The sequence below is a fragment of the Pipistrellus hanaki genome (assembly GCF_964339955.1).
Source record: "Pipistrellus hanaki genome assembly, chromosome: 13".
Lineage (NCBI taxonomy): Eukaryota > Metazoa > Chordata > Mammalia > Chiroptera > Vespertilionidae > Pipistrellus > Pipistrellus hanaki.
This window is the reverse complement of record NC_140515.1, coordinates 37,052,900-37,073,730: the sequence shown is the minus strand read 5'-3', so window position 1 is coordinate 37,073,730 and position 20,831 is coordinate 37,052,900. Positions and strand designations below refer to the sequence as shown.

The window sequence follows — 20,831 nt, the reverse complement described above, 5'->3', positions numbered from 1 at the left end:
GAAGCTGGAGACCACGGCAGGGGTAAGGAGATCCTTGTCCAGCCTCAGGTGCCTCTCTGCTCAGTATGAGGAGGCATCTCTAGCTAGTTTCCCTCTAACTCCACCAGTGGAGGTGGGGGAGATGATCATTCTAGCTATCTTCTCCTCGTTGGGATAGTCCAAAAGCATTTGTGTTCTTCAGTGATGAGTTAAAAGTCACAGGAAGGAAGGTAATTCATATGCTCTCAGGAAAGAACTAATTGGTTTCTGAGCTCAGTCAACCTGCTGGCCTTTGACATTAGTTTCATGTGCTCCACACAGAAAAAAACCCTGGCCTTCCCCAACCCTTTAGGGAAGTCTAAGCACTTGGCAGACAGCTGGGAGTTCATGAGCACCATCTCTGTGAGGAGAGGATAATGCCTCCTCGGGCTCCTGAGAAGGAGGGCCTGTGAGACTGCTCTGCCAAGCACCTAAGAAAGGGTCATTCTCTTGACATGAAGGGCTCTCTCTTTATAAAAGCTGTCCTTCCTCAAAGGGATAGCTCTCTTATCTGGTAATTCTACTGAAAACACGTTCTAGAAAGAAATGCCCAGGATGGCTGCAGATGGCAATACTTAAAAAACAACAACACAACATAACTGTTGATGTTTAAAATGTGGGAGAGGAGCTGAATGCCCTACAGAATCTGATTCAATGCAAAGGCCTCTGGAGATGTCAGCCCAGTTTGTGAAAACCTTCCACTTGACAAGGCTGGGTTTAAAAACAGTGTTTCCAAAGTGCAAAAAAATCAAACACTGAAATCTTGAAGCAACTTTCCAGTTTCAGTATTAAGAGAGCGGTGCAGGGATGTGAGATGAAGTCTCCTTGCGAATTTATACTGCATTTTTTTTTCTCCTTCTGATTACTTATGGAACCTGGCACTTTTCCTTATGTTGACTGGCCATTTGTGTTTTCTATTTTGTGCAATACCTTGTCATGCATGTTACCCATTTTGTTAATTGATTTCTGTGTCTGTGTATTCATGTATTTATATATATTTACTGGCTTCCCTGACACTGGATCCTGGGCATGCTGCCCCTACAAGGAAAAGGAAGGAAAGGAAAATGGCCATATAATGTTTGATCAGTATGGCACGGCCCACAGATGGCCACTAGAATTTTGACTGGAATTACATTGAATCTATAGACCATTTTAGGACGAATTGGCATCTCTATGACAGGGATGCGGAATGTTTTTTTCTGATAAGGATTATTTGTGAATTTATGACATAATTGAGGGCCATACAAAATTATCAACTTAAAAATTAGTCTGCTGGCCCAACCAGCACAGCTCAGTAGTTGAGTGTCAACTTATGAACCAGGAGGTCACATTTGAAACCCAGACAGGGCACATGCCTGGGTTGTGAACTTGATCCCCAGGGTGGCGTGTGCAGGAGGCAACCTATCAATGATTTTCTCTCATCATTGATGTTTCTCTCTCTATCTCTTCCTTCCTTCCTTCCTTCCTTCCTTCCTTCCTTCCTTCCTTCCTTCCTTCCTTCCATCCTTCCTTCCTTCCTTCCTTTCCCCTCCTCTCTCTCCCCCGTTCCTCTCTGAAGTCAATAAAAATATATATTTTAAAAATTAGCCTGCTGTATTTGGTCAAACATTTAATTAACTCTCCCCTACTGCCTTGTCAGGGCCAGAACAAACCATTTCATGGGCCTTATACGGTCGATGGGCTGGCCATTCACCACCCCTGCTCTACAATATTGACTTCTCCAGTGAAGAAAATGTGCTTTCCACACCTAAGTTCAGTTTTTCAATGCGCTTCACCTTTTGTCTGTAATTTTCTACAGGAAGAGTATAGAATATTTCCTCCCTGGCTCCATTGTGAAATGGATTAGAATGACCAACATTCTAGTGTTGAAGCACCCTTGATCATGACGCATCACCTTTTATTTTATATCACCGATAAGGGTTAAGAAAATTGGATTTTTAAATCTATGTTCAGGGAGTGGAGAAAAGCAGAAAATAGCCTCTGAGCATTCCTAAACCAGAAGTCCTCACTTACATGCTTTCAGATTTGAAGATATAGTACTGGTGAAGCCTAAAAAAAACAAGCCAAATTGAGTAATCGCAAAGTACCCTGCGTTTCTAAATTGTCTATTTGCATTTCAGAAGTACACACGGGAAATCCCTGCATGTTGTTGTTGTTTTTTTAATCACAATGCCAAGTGCTGTTTTCAGCTAACACTTCTAGAGAGAGCTTGAGCTCCACATGCTCTATTCTTCTGCCTGCTGGATGCAACTAACAATGAGGCCCTAAGCTGTGGACGGGCCACAAGGTTGAAGCCACAAGGTTCTTGAATCACTGAATGATTAAAAAGTTTTCCCTTTGATTGTTACGTGAGCAAGAAAAAAAAGCTTATATTGTATGGGGCTCTTTTTTACCACAGAGTTGTTTAACTGAAGATAATTGCAGAGTTGAATGACATAATTAAGCAGTAGTACCTGGTAGCTGAATGCTCAGTAAATGTTAACTGTCTTTTAATAGTTAAGAGCAAGGTCTATAGAGGATGAGACCTTGGTTTAAACGAAGGCTGTGCTACTGAGCTGTGTAATCTTAAGCAATTTGCTTAAACCCAGAGAATTCCTCATTTGTAAAACAACAACAACAATAAAGAGATAATATTAATGTATAGGAAAAGTTATTAAAAAATAAGACAATATGCAGGGTTTCCTCTCATCCTGAAACCTCCTTTATTCCTGATTTAACACTGTTAAGCTCATTATTGCTTTTCCATGCTGCAGAATTGATCACAGCTCTCAGTGGAGAAAGCCTGCTGGGCTCACAAGTGCCATTTACTTAAGTGGAGTCAAGAATTCCTGTGCCATGGCTGATCCACTCTGGAGACACCACGATGAGTCTGCAATCCTCTGGTAACTGACTGAACTACCAACAGGCACAAAATCAGCAGCCCTTGGGTCCAGAGGGCAATAAAGAGAGCATCTGAATTGTCACAGATCTCCTGTCACCATAATATATTTTGGAATCCTAAAAATGTCATTGTTTTCTGATGTGAGAAAAAAATTAAAACATTTTCTTCAATTTTACTAGTTCATTTGTTTTTCTTTTAATTTTAAGAGCAGCTAAAATATTTTTGTAGAGTCCAAAAAGTATCATGGGTCCTGGCATTATATGCTTGTTGTGCCTAAGGGATGAGCCTGTTCTCATTTGCTTCAGAATGACCCAGTGGTGGGGAGAGAGGGAAGGAAGGAGATTTGTGGGACAAAATAGGGAAGAAAATATAACGTTCCAAAGATGAACATTGGCAATGGCTACTTTCCATGGGACTAGGTGCCCTGAAAGACCACAAATGTTTAGTTTGCCTAATGAACTTATATTCCTATACAGACATCCCAAACTTTTAGAGCCTGTAGCTATTAGCCATCACCATTATGCAACATCCCTGGCTTTGCTTTCAGGCTGTCCCAGCAACCATCTGACTGCTGTCTGCCCTATGGCTTGCTCACAGGGAGAAAATGCCCTGGTGTGAATGGTTAGTCTGCTTGATGGGCAGCTCCTCCCACCAAAAGGTGGAGTCTGTTTCCTATTTCATCCCTTGAATCTGGGGTTGCCATGTGACTTGCTTCAGCCAATAGAATGTGGAGGAAGTGACCATATATGAGTTCTAAGACTAAGCCTCAAAATACCTCACAGCTTTTGTTCTTGGTCTTCTGGAACCCTAAGGTTATGCTATGTGTAAGGCCAAACTAGCCTGCTGGATGATGAGAGACAATGTCCCAACCACCTCAACCATGCCAGATGACAGCCAGGTACACCCCAGAAGCAGAGCCTCCCTGCTCATGTGCAGCAGGCTACAAATATGTGAGGGAGTCCAAGCAAGACCAACAGAAGAACCTCCTAGATGAACTCAACTTGCTAAAGCACATACTTTCAAGCTAAATAAATGGTTGTTATTTCAAGTTACTAAATTTTGTAGTAGTTCATTGTTCAACAGCAGATAATCAATATAGCAGTGTTCTTAATAATTCCCCATTAACAATCCTGAAGTTATTGCCATAGTTTGTCTCTGAGAAGCTGTAAGATGTGCCTCTTGACATAATAAAATTGGGATTTATCTTGGGCTATCATGAGCTTCAATGACTCTCACAGAAGAAATTGCCCCTGCTTTTTCAAAAAAGATGCTAAAGGATTTGGTTAAACAGCACAGAAAATTTTGGATTTGCCAACATTCACTTGAGGAGAGAGAGAGGGTTAAATAAATACACAAAAATTGCATTATCAGACATAGAATTCTGACCTTCAGCCGGCGGTCTGGATCTCCACTGCATAGGGAATTTACTGATACTTTGAATGATTTCCAGGCTGGGCTTAAGTTATTCATCACAACCTGAGAAGAAAAAAGAGAGGAGTGGTTGGGTGAGAGAGAAAATGCTTGACATTTTCACATTTAAACATAAAAAAATGCTAGAGGTGCTTTGTGGCCCTTTGAAAAGGACAATTGTTTGGACCAGGTGCCTTAATGAAAACCTAGAGTAGTAAATCTTTCAAGGGTGTCCACTAAGTGGGTCATATTGCGATCACTGGCCTGGCTGTCATTTTAAGAATAAGTAATACTGTCTAGTATGTGGACACTGAGGATGACTCATTCTATATCAAAAGGGATTGGGATTAAGGAGGTGGGACTACCTCTGGCCTTTGATAAAACATCCCCTCTTCTGAAGGATGGTTAGTCCTAGGACATAAGTTCTCTTTTATTGAGGTCAACATAGGCGAAAACTATTGGTGTGTGTGTGTGTGTGTGTGTGTGTGTGTGTGTGTGTGTACAATTCTACTGCTAAAGAATTACGTGGTCTTTGATAATCCATGAATTTGAGTTAGATTCGTTTACAGATCAGAAGGTTCTAGAAGAAAAATCCCAGGAGCATATTTACACTAACTATCCTAGGAAGACAGACATAGGGCCGATCTTCAATGTCATAAACTAAGTCTATTAAATAGTGAAACACATTTAAAAGCAGCTTACTAACCATGAACTTGGATAAATCCTGCCCAAAATTCCACATGTCATGTCTTATCCTATCATCACTGACTCAAATAATTCATTTTGTTTTAGAATGCATGAGTATTCAGACTATTCCTGAACCAGCAGTGGCTGTATCACATGGGAAATTGTTAAAAATGCAAAATTCTAGGCCTGGATAGTTTGCTCAATGGTTAGAGTGTTTGCCTGTGAACTGAAGGATTGTAGGTTCGATTCCCGGTCAAAGGCATATACCTCGGTTGCAGGTTTCCCAGCCATGAAGAAGCATGTGGGGGAGGTAACCAATAGACATGTCTGTCTCTCTCTCTCTCTCTCTCTCTCTCTCTCTCTCTCTCTCTCTCTCTCTATCTCTCTCTCTCTCTCTCTCTCTCTCTTCCTCTTTCCCTCCCTCCCTCCTTTTCTTCCACTCTCTCTATAAATCACTGGAAAAAATATCCTCAGGTGAATTTCTAGGTTCCACCCAGACCTATGGACAGAAACTCTGGAGGATAGCCCTCCCCTCCAGGTGGTTCTGATGCATGAAACCACTTCTCTAGGGGACATAAAAGGAACTTAAATAAAATTGCCATGTTGATTTTTCTTCCTATGAAGTTATTAGTTAGCAGAAGTCTTAGCACTGTAAAAAATTAATTCTCTATCCAAATAACATAATTATTTTATAAGTGATTCTCTCTTCTACTGGAATCCTTAATATAACTATGAATTATTCATTATATCATTGGCTCATTATTAAATTTCTCTTAATGCATTGAAGTAGAAAAATACTGTTCCTGTGTGACTTTGTCTTAAGCTCCAATACCCTGGGGATTATCAAAGTGACAGTGATGAGAAAAGTTAGATAAAATTATCTGGGTTAGGTGAAAATTCTCTCCTTTATGTAAAAATTAGAGGCCCCAGTGCACGAAAATTTGTGCACTGGGGAAGGTCCCTCAGCCTGACCCGCACCCTCTCACAGTCCAGGAGCCCTCAGGGGATGTCTACCAATGGCTTAGGCCCGCTCTTTGTGGGAGGCAACCAACCAATCAGGGGAAGACACCCCCATCCCCCAGTGTCACTGCTGCCGCCTCTGGCCTCTCTTTGGCAGGAAGCCACCGGGCTGATCAGGGGAAGGCGATGCCCCCATCACACCTCTGCTGCTGCCCCTGCCAGCTCCCGGCAGCCACCGTGGCTTGCCTGAGCCTTAGGCCAGCCCTGGGCAGCAGCTGCCATCTGCAACTTGCCTGAGCCTCAGGGAGCCGCTGTAGCTTTGTCCAGAAGGACATCTGAAAGATGTCTGCTCTAATTAGCATATTACCCTTTTGTTAGTATAGATACTAAGGAGTAAAGATGTCTTATTGCAACAGTTTTGAAAAACTCAATAGCAAATCAAAATTTCAACCAGAAATTTCCTTTGAAATGAAAAATGTGCATGTGTGTGTGCCCACAAGAAAACAAAAAAACAAAAAACAATGTTATGTTGCTTGACTAACTGGAGAAGTTTATAGTCACATTTCTTGTGAGACTCCAGGAACCCCTCAGCAATGAGGTATTGGGGGCAGTTCTAGAGATTCTTGGGACTAGGAGGCTTTAACAAGATCAACAATGAGAAGAGAAATGCTGTGAGGAGCAAAGGAGAAAAGGATCTTGTGAGAGGCCAACAGTGCACCATCCATCCCTATTCTCCCTGCACTTTAAAGCCTCCATTCACCGACTACAGCAAAAGCCTGAGTGGATACACTTCTGGTCCTCCCCAAAGTCTATTTACTTCTCCTGAAAAATCTGTGCCACCAAAGCAATTCTTATGTGTGAAACTATCACTGGGGGTGAAACTATCCCAGTTGCACTTCAATCTATTGCCCAGGGATTAAGTTCCAGAGCATCATTTTGTGCTATAACTTATAGTGGACACACTATAATCAACTCCATTCATTTATCCATTGCTGTATTAAACCCATTTTATGAAATGCCAAGTATGCATTCAATGGTATCCACAGACTAGGCTATTCAACACTATTTAATACTTGTCTACTCTAAGTGTGACAGGTTCTGTTCCCCCCAATGCTACTTGCAACTCTGTTACTTCTGGAAAATGGAACTGGATTTCCATTGTAGGGTAGTGAGAACATGGCACCTCCACTCTCATCATATGAGCCTGGAGGGTTCCTTCTTCCTTTACACTACCGCTGGTGAGCACAACACAGACTTCTCTCAGCTCCAAGTCAATCGTCAAAAATTACCCCACTTCCTCCTCATCAATGCACTTCTCACTCCTACAGAATCTTTCTTGGAACTGGCTTATAAATAAAATACAAAGTAGAGATTGGGGTTGGTGGTTGAGTGGTACACAGTAGTGGGTAGTGGGGGGGGGGGGGTGGACAGTGAGGCATAAGGTTTGGAGACACATGGAGAAAGAGGAGGGGAGTGGAAAGGAACATGCAGACAGACCCAGTGGCTGCTGAGGAAGGCTGCTGTTCACATGAGAGGCTTGATATCAGTGGAGTGTATCAACTTTCCCTGGGGAGGCAGATTGCCTTTCCCAGGTACAGTGAAGCTCAGGATCAAACAAACTCAATTCAAACTTCAGCTGTCCCCTTGTTAACTGTGAGAACTGGGAAAGTGCCCCGACCTCCCAAAAATTCAGTTTATTCAACTGCAAAATGAGGGTAATACTAAGCATGCCAAAGGATTGCTGTGAGAAGTAGATAAAATAATGTGTAAAAAAATCACTTAGTACAATGTTTGGCACCTAGTCAGCTTCATGAAATATTACCTAGTATTTATATTTGTATTATTATTAAAATAATGAAAAATTTGGATGAGAGGGGGTCTTCTCTTCTTACAATCTAAATTGAGGATAAAGAGTCCTCTTGAGAACAGTGAGGACTCATGTCTGAATGCATAGCTACAGACATTAAGAAATGGAAGGGTTTTCTCAAAACAGGTCAATTTATCATCTGAGGAGTGAGATGGCATAGTTATTACCTCAGTTCGGTGTACAAGCTGCTGAGTTGCATCATCGTTCATACGGAAAATTTCCAGAAATGGGTCAGATTTACTGAAGAAATCCTAAAACAGACAGATAAATAAAAATAAGTTGTGTTCCCTCCGCAAACACATCTAACTCAGCATATAGCATGAATTTAGCATATTTCCCCCACATAGTCATACTGCAACTTTCCAAATGTACCTAGAAAGCAGTTGTTCTCATGATACTTATCAAAAAATATTAGGAGCTTTATGTATTTCAGTGGCTTTTAGTCATGAAGCATTTTCTCAATGAATAGATAAGCTCAACCGCTAACATGTAGACAGCTAAAACAGCACGTAATGCTAAAAGCTAGAAGAAGGTCCTCCTTGAGAATCTCTGGGAACTATTTTCTCAGCTGAGACATGAAATAATTATACTCTCTTATTTTGGATTGGTGACAAAAGCAGTGTGGCAGATTGCATTTCCCATAGGTGGCCATCGCAATGTCCACTGTCTACATGCTTTCTACAATATGACTTTGCTACTCCCTCACCAAGGCATGGAGTCTAACTCCCCTCTCCCTGACTCTGGGATGGCCTCTTGGCTTTCTTGTAACCAATAGAATATAGCAGAAGTGATGAAGGATGACTTCCAAAGCTATGTCAAAAAGGCCACACAGCTTCTGGAAAAAGCGAGGCATCATGTAGGAAGTGTGACCATCCAAAGACCACCATGGAGGCACTCTGGCTGATCAAAAACGCCTTTTGTCCATCTCATGTGCCATGCATGTGAGGAAGCTATAGTGGGCACTCCAGATAAGCTCCTCCATGAGTGACTTTTGCCAATATCACTAGGACCAGAAGAGTTATCCAGATGAACCCTGTCTGAATTTCTGGCATACAATATAATAGTTGTTAATTTAAGTCACTGGGTTTTAAGGTGGTTTTGTTATACAGCAATAGCTAACCAGAGCACTAATAGTGACTTTGTCATCAAACAAATCAGAGCCTTTATTTCCCAAAGAGGTTGTATGAGATGATCTTCCTGGCATCATCTTGCTTCTAAAATTCTACAACTTTGCCCTCTTTTCACCTGAGACCATTCACCTTCCAGTCCAAATGGAAGCAATGACCTCTGCTTGGTTCTGAACAGGGCCTTCTCCTTGCTAGACACTAAGGAGTCTAGGCAGGACACCACCACTGTATAGAGGACCTGGGTCTGCAGTACTGGGGCCCTGAGGCACAACAGTGACCCCAGTCCTGGATAATCTGCACAATAAAGGGTGGGAATGGCCATCTCAAACCATATTAAATGCTACATAGGGACTCTCCCAGCTTTATGAGCAGTGCTCATTTCAATGAAAGAAAACTTCAAACACTTTCGAGTCAATATGTCCACTAACAAACCTGAAAGTCTCCTTGCGCTGTGACATAAGTCAGAGGACAAATTAGTGGTTCTTAAGAGACTCCTAAGTGGAAAGAAGCCATTATAAGCTATTAAATGAATAGTGTAACACTGCTAGACACTGACTCCATGGCTTATAATGGTTCCTGGGAAGGCACTACAAAGCAGTTTGGTGAATTATTCTGAAACCTGGGATATAATAGGGAGAAAGAGCATAATGGTTCCAAGGAAGTGAAGGTTAAAAGCTTACACCCAATGGATATCAACGCACACTGCGGTTCCCAGCACCAAGTTCATGCTAATGTCAAAAGGTAGTGGTTGTGTGTTTCACACAAAGCACTCAAGATACTAAAAGAATTAAAATATAATTCATTCACAAGGATAAAGTCTTTCCTGATGTCCCCAGGAAGAATGAATTACCCTTCTCAGGGCACTTGGGTTATACATCACTTAGCACATCCTGTCATGGCTACAGTATTATTATATCATTTGGTGTTTAAATTTATGTTTCACTTAGATGGTGGATTGCAGGTTGTGGGCAGGAGAGTGGTTTAAAGTATATCTTTTTTCTATCACTGGATGAATAAGCATGCAATGAAGGTTTGGAAAATGACAGATGAATAAGTGAATAAATGAACAAAGGAAAGAGTGAGTAGATAAATGCATTCATGGGCTGAGTATTTTTGCAGGTGAAAGTGAATTAGGCATGTCAAGATATAAGCTTCTGCTTAAGAGTTTAGGAAATTGCTTAAGATACTGCTTTACCCTCTTCATCTAATGCCTATAAGCAATCATTGGAAAAAATGGTGCCGCACCCAAAATCCCATCTTCTCTAGTTGTACTCTAGGAAAACAGCCCTTTGTGAATATAATTATGAATGTAATGTGTTTTCTGATTCAGGATATGGTGGAAGAGAAATCATAAATATATGGTGAGGACACCCCTTCCCCCCCCCCTTTTTTTTTTAAAGAAGTGGAGACTGTAGAAAAAAAAATTTTTTTTTGTATATGTAAGACTAACATGGATTGTGATTGGGTGGGAGATATGAGATATAATAGAAAGAATACAGATGACAGTGAGGCAGACATGAAACTGAAATCTCAGTTTAACACTGCTAAGCAGGATGTGGCGAGTACAAGAACATACTTTGTAGAATCCCCCTTGCTATAGGGGGTGTAACTGACCAAAGGCCCCTGCAACATTTTTGCAATTCCCACCCTGCACTCGCACCAAGGCCAGGCTTCCCATGGAATGCTCCCAGCCAGTGACTGCGTGTAGAGTCAAGGAGGCCAAGAACTAACTCTATGAACTAGAAATAGACAAGTAAACATGACTCAACCAAAGGACTTGTATGCATGTATAACTAATGGACACAGATGGGGGTGCGGGTGGGGAGGTGGGAAGGTGAGAGCATGTGCTGGGGGATGGGAGTGGCCAGAAAGAGGTTAATGAGGGGAAACAGAGATTTATCTAATACTTTAAACAATAAAGAATTTAAATTAAAAAAAGACTCTACCAATACCCCTGAAAAAATTTATAGTTATTGCTCTGAAGCCTCTATTACAGAGACGCTCACTGACATTTAAGAGAGATTATGGGAAGAGGCCAACAGAACTGGATTTTAATACCAGATTGGTCACTTACTAGTAATGTGATCTTGAACAACTTCTCTATCCCCTCTGAGTCTACAATTTTCCCATTATTAAAATGGTAATAATAATATCCATCAAAAAATTTTTTTAAAAAGAGTAAACATGATGTTAAGGGTCTAGTTCTTATGGTCCTCTTGAGGTAAGAGGGTTTAAAAAAAAAAATATATATATATATATTAAATCATATAGGGAGGGAAGGTGAGGGAGAGAGATAAAAACATCAATGATAAGAAAAAAATCATTGATTGGCTGCCTCCTGCATACCCCATATCTGAGATGGAGCCCACAACATGGGCTTATGCCCAACCAGGAATAGAACTGTGATCTCTGGGTTCAAAGGTAGATGCTTAACCACTGAGCCACGCCAGCCAGGTGAGATATATGTTTTTAAACCTCACACCAAATACTTGGAAACACAATTTGGGATATAAACCTTGTTCTGATGGAATTGTTTCCCAATTCAACAAAGTCTTAACTGCTTATCCATGTTAAGATGAACTGGCCTGATTGACCTATTAAATAAGGAATGGGTCAGGGAAGTGAAGATCTTGGTTCAACAGTTACCCTCAGTAAAATGCATACAACTTCAGTTAAGTTTGACCTATTGAAAATTATTCTAAAGTCTGAAGCTGAATAAGATCAGATTCCTTCCACTTATAACATTCTATCTTTCCCAGATTCCAGGAAAACCTGCATATTGACTACTGAACTTGCTGACCAATTTTAGCTCTAACTCCCTTGCTGAACCTTCCTTGAAATGCATGGTATTCCAGGACACTGTCCACCCTTCCTTTCTTCTCTCCTTTACTCATGGTCAGACTTGCATCATGGTCTGTCAGCTCTCCCAGACGTCCTCTCTATGTTCCCTACATAGGCATGTCTCCTAACAAAATCCTTGTGTATTTAATCTTGTCATGGATTATATGAACTAGCACATCTTTTAATCTGTTTCCTCATTTGCAAAACAGTGTTAACAATATCTGTTGCCTGGAAGTTATAAGAATGAATGAATGTGATAACACATGCAAAGCTCTTAACCCTGACAAATATAGGTGCTTAACAAATGTCACTTTTCTTCCCTTTTCCATTTCTTCCTTTCTTTTAAAATGCCTCTACCAATGGGGTTAAGTCATATTTACCCATGCATATCTGAGCTGTTGCATTTGGGAACAAATGAAGTCTTTTTTTAAAAATTATTTTTATTGATTTTAGAGAAGAAAGGAAAGGGATAGAGAGAGATAGAAACATTAATGATGAGAAAGAATCATTGATCAGCTGCCTCCTGCATGCCCCCTACTGGAGATCGAGCCCGAAAACCAACATGTGCCTTTGGCCAGAATCAAACCTGGGACCCTTCAGTTCATAGGCCAATGCTCTATCCACTGAGCAAAACTATCTAGGGCAGCAAATGAAGTCTTAGTGTAATAAAAATTTCCTGGTTTAATTGTAGCCTCTCTTCTATCTCATTAGCTAATTCACAATTTGAGGGAAGTCTTACTTTGCAGACCTCTCTGAAATCTGATCTGTTTAATAATGTAGGCTGAAAATGGGAAAAAAATAGCTATAGGGGAAAATCTGATTAAACTTTGTGAGCCAGCTTTATTACTTCCTTCAGTAAGGTTAATGCCAAACACTTTACCTTGTCATCCAATTTCCGAGCGTTGAATGCAAGTTCAACATAGTCATCATTGCCAGATAGTTCTTCAGCAATCACCTAAAGGAAAAAGCATGCATCAGCTGCAGTAACGGTTGGACCAATCAGCCCAGGAATTCATGAACAAATTTAGCTCATATTTGGTTCAAAATCAACAGACTGATGCTGGGAAAGGAGTTTTCTACAATGCTAGTGAACATGGCACAGCATTTCCAGGTGTTTAAGGCCACTCCTTAGAATAAACAATTATAGATAACCAGATTTCATTTATGCTCAGCATGACAACACAACTGATGGGGTGTAGGCTGGAAGAAGAGACAATTTGGAGCAGCAGTTAGGAAGAACATTGGATGGCACATCCATAAATAATCACACACACACACACACACACACACACACACACACAATTTCCTCCTTTGGAAAGTTGCAAATAAGGAGGAGCAGTAACATTTCCCCACTGTTTTTAGACCAACAAGGGATAGGGAAATAAACCAGTCTCTATATCCTTTCTAAACCAATGATTATATGGCCACCAAAAAAATGTTCTAATTCCTATTTTCTTCAGAGAGAAATGCAGAGGGAAAGAGAGATAGAAACATCATTGATGAGAGAAAATCATTTCTTGGCTGCCTCCTGCACTCCCCACACTGGGGATTGAGCCTGAAACCCAGGCATATGCCCTGACTAGGAATCCAACCATGACTTCCTAGTTCATAGGTCAATGTTCAACCACTGAACAACACCTGCCAGGCTAATTCCTATTTTTTTTGTAAAAGACTCCCCCCTGGGCTTGAGAGAGAGAGAGAGAGAGAAACAGAGAGAGAGAGAGAGAGAGAGAGAGAGAGAGAGAGAGAGAGAGAGAGAGAGAGAATCCTTAACTCTCAAGAACAGAATTCTTGACAGAGATTTTGGTATAAGTGAAAATATAATATTACCTAAGCGTCTCTTTCATAATGAATTGCTTTCCAATATTTAATAGTCAGTGACTCTCAAAGCCTGGGAATAGAAATTGGTGGAAAAACACGGGAAAAACAATAATGATAAAAATCTAGGTACTGTCTAGTTACAGATAGGTTTAACCATTCACAAATAATGTTTGGGACCTGACTGGGCATTTAGAGGTGTGGGACATGGATATCCTCATCGGATTGCTTATGTCAAGCCACTGAGCTTTAATTCAATTACATCTCCATTTTATCTGAGCTCAATTTTTCATTGTAAGTTGGGTTCACATTGTTAGCCTCTGGAAAATTTTATTTTATACCTAATATTAAAGCCAAACACATTGCCTACAAAGTAGAAAACATGAGTCCAGATAAAGAGTAAAAACTCAAGAACTTTTTTGGTAAACCAGAAACCATCCTAGGTAGATTTTCCACTTGGTCCTCTTTTGTACCTTGTCGCCTTCATGCCTCTTACACTCCAATTGAGCAGTGGTCTTTAACTGTTTTGTGGTCTTTTACAGATACCTTTGGAAACACAATGGAAGTTATGATCTTCATCTGCAGAAGCTTGGAAAATTTTGCACATATTTTCGAGAGTTTTCCAAAAGCTAATAGAGCCTTTGTTTTTATCCAAAGACTCAAGATTAAGAGAAGTATTTAATTATTTAAAATGAAGAAGATAAAGTTTCTCTGGGATGTGTGTAGGAAGAAAATCTCCAAGATATCTTAGAGAAAAAGGTTGCAAGGTGAGGTTTCGTTCCCATGAGAGAGACCCCTGGCAAATCACACACCCGGTCTACCAGCTGAGGCTTCTCTAGGTGTATGCGCTTTGGGAATGAGCCTTTGGGTCCCTGGCTTTTTGGAGCACCCAGTGGGTCTTCAAAACCATTTGAACCAGTTGTTCATCAGTGAGCATGAAAGTCAAGAGAAAGCTTTGACATGACTGCATCATTTCAAATATTAAATTCAGATAAGTCATTGTAAGAATGGTCCTAACTTTCACCAGTAGGAATTCTTAGGAATTCTTTTCCTTTAAAAAGTGGCTTACATTAACAGAAAAAATAAATCAGTCACTTTTAAGTTAAAAAGAAATGTTCAAAGGAACTCAGAAGGCTTGCCTCCTGGCAATTTATCTCTCTAGCAATTTAGATTCACATAGCTAACTGGCTAGAATACTTTCTCTGCCTTTCTCAAAGGCTGTAATATAAGAGGTCAATGTTTCAGATATAGGAAAATGCAAGATTTTATTAAGAAGTGCTCCCAGCATTGCCATAGAACATCCTGCACTCATAGCAAGTTTCTATAATCTGCACTGACCAAAACAGTAGCTGCCAGCCACATGTAACTATTGAGCACTTCGTATGTGGCTTGTGGGACTAAGCAATGAATATCTGCTTTTATTTAATTTTAAATAATTGTACGTAAGCTCAAATAATCATGTGTGGCTAGTGACTACCAAATAGGACAGCACAGCTCCAAACTATTATATTAAAGAAGAGATTTGAATGCTGGGCTCTCTGGTCTTGAAGCAACAAATCAAACCTTGGACTAAATGGGATTAGAGCAAATTTTTGATTTTTAGAAAAATGAGAGGCAGGGATAGGTAGTTTTGAGGATGTGAAAATCCCACACAATTCCATGTTCTTACTGAGCTCACTAACTCCATCGCTGTTCCCCACTAAAACCTATATTGCAATTGCAGAAGTGCTTAGTAGAAGTAAATGGCTGATCTTTCAGATCCTTTTCTTTACCCCTTTTCCCTAGAGATGAAAAGGTCAAAATGTATTGACAGGTGGAGAAAAAGAAAGAGAGAGGTGGCTTGGATGATTGCACCATTGTGGCATCAGCTCCCAATAGCCACAGGGTCTGCTTTGCACAAGTCTGGTTTGCCCCAGCCAGCTCCTCGCGGCACCTGGCAGATGGCAGCCTAGGGCAGCTTACCGTGATGGAGGACTTCCCAGCCGTGTTCCCGTGCTTCAGCAAGGATTTGGACAGCTTCCTCTGGGAAACAATCTGCACAAGGAAACGAAAGGTGGAGACAGTGGTCATACAGCTGCAGGTCTACTTAATATAGTTCCCTCTACAAATCCTTCATTCAGCTCTGCCTGAAACGATGACATCTATGTGCGCTGATTTTCCAAGGACTTTCCACAAACCTCTCCTAAATACAGGCATTTCCCTTTCCTCCTATGACATGTGATGTAAGAGAATGTGTGATGAATGATAGAGAACTCAGTCACTTAGGAGGTGGTTTACTTACTGCTGAGGGATTGATATCAAAGTTAGATGGCAAACACTGACTATAGGTACATGAAGATAAAATAGATGAAGTTTCAGAATGATCTCAAATCAGCACTAAAACCTCTGTGTGCAGTGAGGGGGTGGGGGTGCAGGGAGGGAAAGAAAACCAGGATCTAAATATACACATTCTGTATCTTTTAGTTCCTGAGTTCTATTTTTAATATATTCATTAGGAAGCTGTAAAATAAGAAACTGATGCTCAGACAAGCCAATATCAGTAATTGGGGTTATCTCCATGATTAAGTGTTAATGCACAACATGCAAAGACAATTAAAATTGTTTATATTAGGAGCTATTTTTAGCAGAACTTGCCCCACCCCCCTCCTCCCCTCCCCTCTTCCTTTTTTTTTTTTTTTTTTTTTTTTTAAGACAAGTGTGACAAGGCACTGTGGCCCTGATGGATATGCTACCCATGATTGCCAAAGGAGAAAAGGCTTAAAGGAATCAAGTGAAAGCCAGGCTCATGCCTAGAGAGAAGGAAGTCACCCCTTGCATTAGGCAGCTTCTTATCTAAGACAACTCCCAATGACCCTCACCTCCTGATATTCACCCCATTGTGAAATTCCAGCTCCTGGAGTGTGAATAGATCCAATGACTTGTTTCTAATGACCAGGACTCCATAAAAGTGATGGGATGTCACTTCTGAGGTTAAGTTACCAATTGGATGTGCCGTCCTTCTTGCTCACCATTTCTCACTCTCTCTCAGAGCCCCCGGGGCGAAGCAAGCTGCAGCACTATGAGAAACCCTAGAGAGCAGCCCCTGTGGACAAGGCTTGATTTCCAGTCAACAGCCAGGGAGAACCTGAGGCCTGCCTACAGCCACATGAGTGAGCATGGAAGCAGGTCCTCCCCCAGGTTGAGTTTTTGCATAACTCAACAGCAGCCTTGAGAGACCCTGCTCCAAAGGACCAGCTATGCTGCCCCCTCACCCCTACCCCGATTTCTGACACACAGAAATGGTGAGATGTTTATTATTTAAAAGTTGTCAAGTTTGGGGGTGACTTTTAAAGGCAGTATTAAGTAACAACACACATATTATTTACGGAAAGAGAAGAAAGGCAATCGCTCTGGAAAGCAGGAAGACACACCTATTCTCAGAAATTCTTGTCTTTTTGTCTCGATGTTAGAGCAATGAAAATTCTGAGTGTGCTATAGTCAAACGCAAAATGTTCAGAGAACTTCCATAGGTCAAGAAGATTTAAAGACACTATTGTTTAGTTATCTCCAACTGGAAGAGGAAAGAGTATTTATATTTAAAAAATCACCTCGTGAATCTGATGGTGATGACAACTATGACAAAGATGGCAATGGGAACTCCCATTTAAATAGAGCATATTATGTGGCAGATGCTTTATTCACTCCACAAATAGTTACTTAGCCCTACCTGAGTGCTGGGCTTGGTGCTAGGCATGAAGAATAAAATGGAGCTTATGTTCTGGAGAAGGAGATTAGAATTAACCAAATGGTCAAATGAACAAAGAGAGAACTTGTCCCAAAGGAGAGTCGCACTGGAGGTGGGGAAATGAATGTCCAGATGGTGAGGTAGATGGAAGTGGACTGTATAAGAATTTCTTATGGGAAACTAGGCAGGGGATGATAGAGATGGAGAGAAAAGGCTGGGTTTATGAGATATTTAAATGTAAAACGTTAGTCAGAATTTAGAAATGGACTGAATATGGAGAAAGAGGGAAGCATCATAAGTGCATCACTGGATCAGATGGTGGAGCCCTTCACTAAGGGATATGAGAAGAGGACATTAAGTTTGGGGGCAAAGAACACATGATCAGGTTTGGTACAGAAAAAACAGGTTGGAGGAGGTTGAAGAGGAAAGGAAGAGGGAAGGAAATGGAGGACAATTCTTTCAATAAGTTTGGCTATGAAGTGGGGAAGAGTCATTTGCAGGGAATGAGAAATTGAGTAACATTTTGATTTAGTGGTCACTTTGATGCACATTTTACAGCCCCATAAATTTGGTATTATGAATTTCCTTTTCTAAATGAGAAAAATAGGACACAGAGAGTTAAAGTAATTTTTTCAAGGACACAGAGTTAAGAGGCAGGGATTTTATCATTGGTCTGACGTCAGAAACTGATCTCTAGCAACATTCTGACTGGTAAGCAAACTTATGACAGATTTAGAAAATTCTCACAGTTGGATTTGTACTACATGTGTTTGCATTTAAGCCCTGGATCCCATGTTAGTGTGCTAAACCATGTAGAACAGTGTTTCCCAAAGTGTGGTACACGTACCCCAAGGGGTACGGGAAGAGTTTGGTGCGGGTACATATTGCACCGGAGTTTGGTGGGGATATGCACTGCACCGTGCTTAGCTACACCTAATTCTACGTTCTCATGAGTAGGAGGGGTACTCAATGTTATGAAAATTATAGAAGGGGTACACATATGTCTAAAGTTTGGGAAACACTGATGTAGAAGATTGTAAAGAAATAATCAAGATAGACTTCAAGAATGAATTAATCTGAAGGCCCTAGTTAAGGGCAATGTAGCATAATTATTAAGAACATAGGATTTTTAAAATTTACAGCTGGCTATCAATAAAATGACATGAAAAATTCAGGTGATAAAAGGAATTGGCATTCCATCCTATAACTATTCCTGAATTCAAACACCTCATCTTTCCCACCCTACTCATTAAGAATTTGCCAATTGTTCTTGTTCTGTAGACAAATCATTATCCCTTCTCCTTCCCCATTCACAGATTATGAAAGCTACAATTTCCTAGAAAAATGTAGACATTATTCTTAAACTTGAGATGAACCAGAACTCAGAGGAAACAAAACAAACAGCATTAGAAGACTCTAGTTTCTCTCCAGAGGTTTTTCAGCAAGGGGGGATGAAGAAGACCAATAAATACATGAAAGAATGAGGGCCACCAGTAAGCAGTTGCCAGGTTAACATCAGATCAAAGAAAGGCAACATACCTCGTTTCTCAAATAAATCTGATCTCAGAAATACTTCTGTCCATTGCTATTGTGTTTCATCCACATTGGTTACTTACCTATATGGCTCCAAATGACCTCAACAACCCTCTCAGCACTGTAATAACCCACTCACTCAGTTATTAGGTATGGACAGATGGTCTTTACAGACTGTCTTCCAAGATTATTCTTCAAGGAAAACCAAGGGAGACTTAACCAATGAGAACCTGGATGGTCACAGTTCTTCCCTCACTCTTACCTAGAAATGCCAGCATTTTCACTTGTAGGGTGAAGAGAACGCTACTATATTCCAGCTCCTGCCTTTTACAAATTCTAGGAAGAAAGTAATTGCCAAAAAAATATTCCTTATTAAAAAGTGGGCAACTAGATATACAAATGGCTAATCAAGCAGGCAATTAAACTTATTTTACAGCCCCCAGGCCTCCATCTCAGCTCCAAAGAATGAGTGATAATTAGGGTTTGAAACCTTTTCTTATAATGTAAAACATTATAATAGTGATTGACAACAGTGATGCTGTTGTTCTCACAATTGCTGGGGGAAAAATACTAGGAATGCCCAGATGGAGCAGTGATCTGTAGAGAAAAGCCCATTTGTTTGCAAATCCCACTTCTCCTGTATGCTTTGTTGCAGCCTAAGCAACTGCATCAGGCTCATTAAGGCTTTAGGTCTTGACAGAGGGTGAGAGAGAATGACAAGGACTCACCCTGGTCCCAGCTGACATTTGAGGCCAACAAATAGCTAGCTATACCTGGCAATAAGATAAAGGAGATGTGCTTGTCAGAAGTCCTCTAATTTGATTATTTTCACCCCTTTGTGGGGTCACAGGTGCAATTCTTAGCCTTCAACAAGAGTGGCATATATGGGGGAGAAAATAGAAGTTGGGACACTCTTTTAAGCAAAGTTGGACCAGAGGGATGTTAGTCCCATTAAGTCCATGGTTTGCATTCTCACATGGATATGGGGAGGAAGTGGTTCATCCCCTATGAAGTAGACAGATTCTGAAAGCATAGGTCCTCATTTTATAGAGGAGTCTACTCTTTCATCTAGATGACTGGGAATGAAGCCAGGAGAATTAGACGTGCTTCGGCCAATATTTCAGCAAGTGTATGTATATTCAACTGAATTTTCTTTCAAAGTCTTTCAAAACAGTCATTTTGGGGATTAAGCAGTTATTTTTCACGAGATTGCTTTTACTGAACATATTTTTCAGATGCTTTTTTGAAATAGCTGTAAGACTCTGTTGCACCAATGAACATTGATTGAAAATTTTTTCTGTGCCAGATACTGCTCTGGGGCTACAGTGGTGAACAGATTAAAAACACCTTTACTTGACAGTCACATATCTATTAGCCAGAACTGATAATCTCCAAAGGATGTATCAGAGACCTTTCATTCCTTAGAAGTTTATATATTGTATAAAAAAAAATCTTCCTATAGTAGGTCTGGAAATCACAGAATAGAAAGGCATCTCAACTGAAGGACATCAATAGAACTTTAGTGAGAAATCCCCAAGGACAACCCTCTACTGAGCCTTGCTTACAATTGTTTGGCCCCAGAACCCCTAGGTACTTTAGCAACACTGACTATAATAGAAGGAAAAAAGTGACCCCTGAAAGATATCCATGTTCTAATCCCTGAAAACTGTGCATATTATCTTAAAATGGCAAAAAAAACGGGGGGGGTGTCTTTGCAGATATAACTAAGTTAAGCATCTTGAGATGGGGAGTTCACCCTGGATTATCCTTGTAGACCCTAAGTGCAATCATAAGTGTCATTATAAAAGAGAGTCAGGGGAGAATTGATGAGATACACAAACGATTGAAATATGAAGACAGAGCATAGAGATTTGGAGGCTAGATTTTTGAAGTGATGTGGCAGTGAGCCAAAGAATGCCATCGGTCACCAGAGGTTGGAAGAAGAAAGAAATGGATTCTCTCACA

The 20,831-nt window shown here is 40.6% G+C and overlaps 1 protein-coding gene across 6 annotated transcripts in view; it reads right to left on the bottom strand.

The window, feature by feature from the left end:
- CPNE4 (copine 4) overlaps nucleotides 1-20,831 on the bottom strand; it is a 335,819-nt gene that overhangs the window by 75,546 nt on the left and 239,442 nt on the right. For all 6 annotated transcript variants that reach the window (XM_084902133.1, XM_084902134.1, XM_084902136.1 and 3 more), the window contains 4 exons: nucleotides 15,572-15,643; nucleotides 12,672-12,746; nucleotides 7,991-8,074; nucleotides 4,286-4,375 (listed from right to left, as the gene is read on the bottom strand). In XM_084902133.1, coding sequence (XP_084758259.1) covers nucleotides 4,286-4,375; nucleotides 7,991-8,074; nucleotides 12,672-12,746; nucleotides 15,572-15,643 — 321 coding nt within the window. The remainder of the gene's footprint in view (nucleotides 1-4,285; nucleotides 4,376-7,990; nucleotides 8,075-12,671; nucleotides 12,747-15,571; nucleotides 15,644-20,831) is intronic.